Genomic DNA, 4,809 nt, shown 5'->3' with positions numbered 1-4,809 from the left:
AGCCAGTGTATTTACTAATGATTCCAAAGCACACCTAGAAACATTCATGCTTACACTGTTATTACTGTATTCAGCAGCATGCTCGTGTACAGTATGCCAGGTTTTGACAGACAAGCATTGATAATGATTTGACAGACAATACTAAACATAAAAAGGAATTTTTTTACCCTATTTTGGCTTTCATAATATGTGTGATGTCATGAAGATGACACATGGTGGTTCATGGTGTTCCCAGCCCTCCATGTGTCAAACACAATGGACACAAATGAATCAAAGAAAGCAAACCAAAAAAAGATTTTTGTGTAGATAGAAATATGAAAATGTGTTGGCTTCAGTTCATGGTTGGTTCTAGGGGTAACACTGACCTTGTACCCCTCTTTAAAATTGGTCACTGCTTCAGTTGTGTTGCGTGTGCTTTGAATACCATTTGAATGAAAGCGCTGTTCGTCATGCAAGTATCATCAGTATTTCCTTTATGTGCATGTTTTGTTTAAAGTTGAATTCATTCTAACTTGGATGGGTGTCTGTCACTTTGTCTTGTAACATGATGTCACTTATTCGTCACTGTCTGAAAATGTTGGCGTGGCTGTTTTTTGACACACTAAATCAGAAGTTGATTTGTATGTTTGACATAACAACATGAGAGCTCCAATAACCCACACAAACACTCACAACCAAAAACACACACTTTATTTATCTATAGGGTGCTACATAAAACAAACACATGAACTTACATCGAAGGGCTCAGCACAGTAAAAGATGGAAGAAAGAATTATATATATTTGATTAAGAATAAGAGGATGCTTAGGTAAAGGGAGTCCAATGGAGCTTTTGAACACAACTTAAAATAACTTCAAATCTGGTGCTTTCTTTGTGGTCTTGCTCTGTAGACATGCCGCTGAACAATCTCTAAATGATTTATTGCTTTTTTTCTTGAGTAAAAACATGTATGAACATTCCACTAAACCAGCCTGCTAGTAAAAAGACAGGTATAATTATCTCACTATGTCTTTCAGAGAGAATTGGTTGAACTGAAGCAAATACAATTTCTAAGCTGGTATAAATGTGGCATTAATGTTGTGTTGATTCAAAATTCCGATCTGGATCTAGAGGCATGCTTAGAGTTGTAGTTTGGGGCTTGGCTACGGACTTTTGGTTATTCAACTCGTCTCTGTTTCTCTCTCATTGTTTGAACCTTTCTCTGAATTACAGCATATGTTTGTATTTGCTTAATGTGCATTGAACCAGTTTACTGATAGGGTTGATATCATTTGGTCTTAGGGAGGTGAACAGTTGTGTATTTTCAGCATAGCTATAGAAATAATTGTGTGTTCTCTGATGATATTTTCCAGTGCGACGTATAGAAAGTGAACTGAACACAGAAGCCACTGCCTCACAACCAGAACCATAGCTTATGCTTTTCCTGATTTCCTTTCCCACACATTCATGCTGTGGCTGATCAACTACATTGATCTGTGCTGTCGTCATTAAAGCCCCTCACATCACCTTTATTCTTAATAATTAGCTCCCAATAGTGGTTCATGTTTAAATTCAAGCTTCTTAAATGTAGTTGGTGATATAGCGTTGAAATATATTTTAGCAGCTTTTTATTGGAGCTCTTAATTCTAAAGAGGAAGGAAGAATCACTCATAACTAAAGTCATATATAATCATATTGCCCTGTTTCACACCTTGATGTTGCTGACTGTGTGAAGAGTTTAAAAATGTTATTTCATATATGTATATTGGCAGAAAATGAAACATTCAAACGCAAATGAAATTGTTATGTGTGGTTTCCTTTCAGGTGCTCAGTGCCGAGTCAGGGCCGAGAAGGCAAAAGACCCTGAGGAGGAAGAAGAGGGAGTGGCTCATCCCTCCTACCAAGCTCATGGAAAACACTGACTACCGACAGAAGGAATTCATTGCCAAGGTTTGATCCAATATTATTTCGAACAATTAGCATACACAGTCATTATAATGTGTAGACTGGATGAGCTTCAATGTTAAAAAAATAAATAGAAACACTTGTTTCTGTCACCACTTTGCCTGCAGTGGGCCAACCTGTTTAAACTTGTTTCAGTCCTCAGCGATGCTGCTATTGTCTGACTTGGCCCTGGGCTGCAGTACAGGCTAAAGAGGTGACGTTTTAACAGAACGTTCCCAAGAAAACGCTGAGATAAAAAAATAGGGTATGGGAACATAGTGTACCTATAACATCTGAGTGTATGTATTATTAGAGAAGCCACGCCTGCATTGGTGATTTATGAGTACAGATATGTACCCCAAGCAAACATGTTATTCACTTTTATTTGTGCAGAGCGATACATATTTATTGCTATAAATTAGCGCTTGGCAACGATTACCATTTTGAATCGTGATTAATCGCATGATTTTCTTCGATTAATGCGCAAAATTCAATAATGAATTCAAAACCAGTGTAATGCGCACTTTTATTTTAAAAGCACTGCTATAACAAAAGTGCAATAACATTTATTTTGCAAACGCTTTAAACAAATAATATGCTTTTTAACAGCAGTATGTAAACACAGAAACAGTTAAAAATATTTCTTGTAAATCTCAACTTCAACATGAATTAATGTAATCAAATCAAATATAAAACCAAAGCTATGTGCCACTTTACATTTGATCTAGTTAAAGAAAAACAAGCTACCCTCAGAGTCCAGTGAGAAGAAAATTAAACTTTGCAGTGTTTACAAATAACTGGTTCTATCAGCTCCGCCGTCTGGAAGAGATGTCACATGTTTCTCTCCTGCCACTTTTCTTCTGTTTCGGTCATGTGAGCGCTGCAGCAGTCTTAGGCCCGCCCCAAATGCTCTCATTGGTTGAGACACGTAATGACGCCCATCCTAAGCCAATATTGATCAACATCCACCCCTCCTGTGACCCATGGTTTGTCTGTATGTGTATTCAGAGCCAGGGAGCAACAGAATTTTAAAATAATAATATTAATTAAAAAAACGTAATGATCAGCCTTAATTAATTAATTAATTTGTTAACTGTCCAAAACCAAAGTGGCTTAGGTTGAATGTCCTGCAACACTAATAGTGGACTGAACTTTGAGGTTTAGTTACAGTTTCAATCAACTCACTTTGTATTACTGTAGTTACATTACACAGGATATGGATGTTATCGTCCTGAATAAAATATTGAAAGATTCTTAATAGAACTTTGGTTTTAACGCTTGGGTTGGCGTCTCCTTCAAAGGTGCTATTGGTTCAACAATAGCCAAAACAAGCGTTTGAATTGAACATTTAAATAGCAATTGTCATAACATTGTTAAAGAAGCCCTATTATGCAAAGGTTCATATTTGTATTGTGTCCCTCTCCTGTGACATGACAAAAGGTCTTTATTTTTTTAATGGCAGGCAGATGGGGACATTTGGGGGAGAGAAACTCCCTCTAGAGGGAACTCCGGGATTGTAGCCTTTGCAGACCATTCACATTCACAAAAACCTAAATAACACATTACAGGAGAGGAAAACCTGAATAGCAAGTCCATGATTCCTCTGTCTGTGTCTTGTTGTCAGATACGCTCTGATAAAGACATAGGTGAGTTGTTGGACTATTTCCTGACTGGAGAAGGAGCTGACAAGGAACCCTTAAATCTCTTTGTGGTGGACCGAAGCACTGGGTTTGTACGCATCACTCAATTACTGGACCGGGAGAAACGCCAATTCTACAATGTAAGTCTTTCTTTAAAGTTCTACTGAAACTTGACGAAGACTGGTGGGAGAATAAAACTCACGTTCCTTCAGTCACAAAGCTTTACTGAATGTCACTAGCCTACCCTTGTGCATGTATTGTTTTGGACTTTTCTTTCAGATCAGATCAAAAGAGGTTAATTGTCATTATACTTGAGATACTATAGATGAGATTTGGTAGGCTTCTCTATGCATTTAAAAATAACAACTAATACACGTAAGCAGGGATTAAAACAGTGATTAAAAACCGTGACAGCAGCAAAGAGAATACAAATAAAGAAGGCACTAGTAACGCCCAAATATTTCAGATGATTGTCAAAGTTTTGTGCAAGCAGATTTGTAATGTTAACGAAGCTTCAAATAAATGTAGCAATTAACCTGTATGTAAAGTTTAAACAAGGAAGTTACCTGGCTTAAATTCCCACAGACCTTAAGAAACGCATTTGTGACAACCAAGCGCCATAGGGACGAAATATGCTTCCGCATAACAGTTTAGTTTAATAGGTATGTATTTGAAGAGGCTTGGCTTCTTGTGACAGCTGTGACATCCACAGTCAGTTCATTGTCTTTCTTCTGAACAAACCTGCTCAAAAATGCTCTGGAAGAAATCTAGTTAAACAACATTGAATTGAGGTTTGGGTGTCTGTATCTATCTTCAAAGATCAATAGTAAAGTGTTTCTTCATGTAACGCATGCAGCTAACAGGGATCGCAAGGTTCAAAGACGGGACGAAAGCCGAGGATGATGTCCCACTGGAATTCACGGTTCTGGACCAGAATGACAACCCTCCTTATTTTGAGCTGCAAATGGGCAACATCACAGAGGAAAGCAAACCAGGTAGCGTCACATTGTTGAACACATATCAGCCTGCTGCTGTGAGAGAATGATGGAAACAACTCAGAAATATGTTACTGTTTATTTCTGCTGTCAATCAAATGTGACCAAAACACAGTCCACATCAGAATAGGTAAAAGTACTCACATACTTGACGTTTGAGTTAAATCAGTAAAGCAAAATTAAAAACAATAAAAGTCCTTTATTTAAAACTTAAAGGGGACCTATCATGCAAAATGCACTTTTGTACGTCT

The 4,809-nt window shown here is 37.5% G+C and overlaps 1 protein-coding gene across 1 annotated transcript; it reads left to right on the top strand.

The window, feature by feature from the left end:
- Nucleotides 1-1,773: 1,773 nt before the first annotated feature.
- On the top strand, nt 1,774-4,596 carry LOC104945211 (cadherin-1-like; the record flags this gene model as incomplete). The annotated part of the gene is made up of 3 exons (XM_010770845.1): nt 1,774-1,929; nt 3,548-3,703; nt 4,420-4,596. Coding segments are annotated over exons 1-3 (489 nt in total), but the record flags the coding sequence as incomplete, so codon positions are not given.
- Nucleotides 4,597-4,809: the final 213 nt, after the last annotated feature.

Source organism: Notothenia coriiceps, unplaced genomic scaffold, assembly GCF_000735185.1.
Source record: "Notothenia coriiceps isolate Sejong01 unplaced genomic scaffold, NC01 NC01_scaffold00009272, whole genome shotgun sequence".
NCBI classification, from domain to species: Eukaryota; Metazoa; Chordata; class Actinopteri; order Perciformes; family Nototheniidae; genus Notothenia; species Notothenia coriiceps.
Note: the sequence above shows the minus strand (reverse complement) of the source record. Positions and strands in the feature narration are given on the sequence as shown.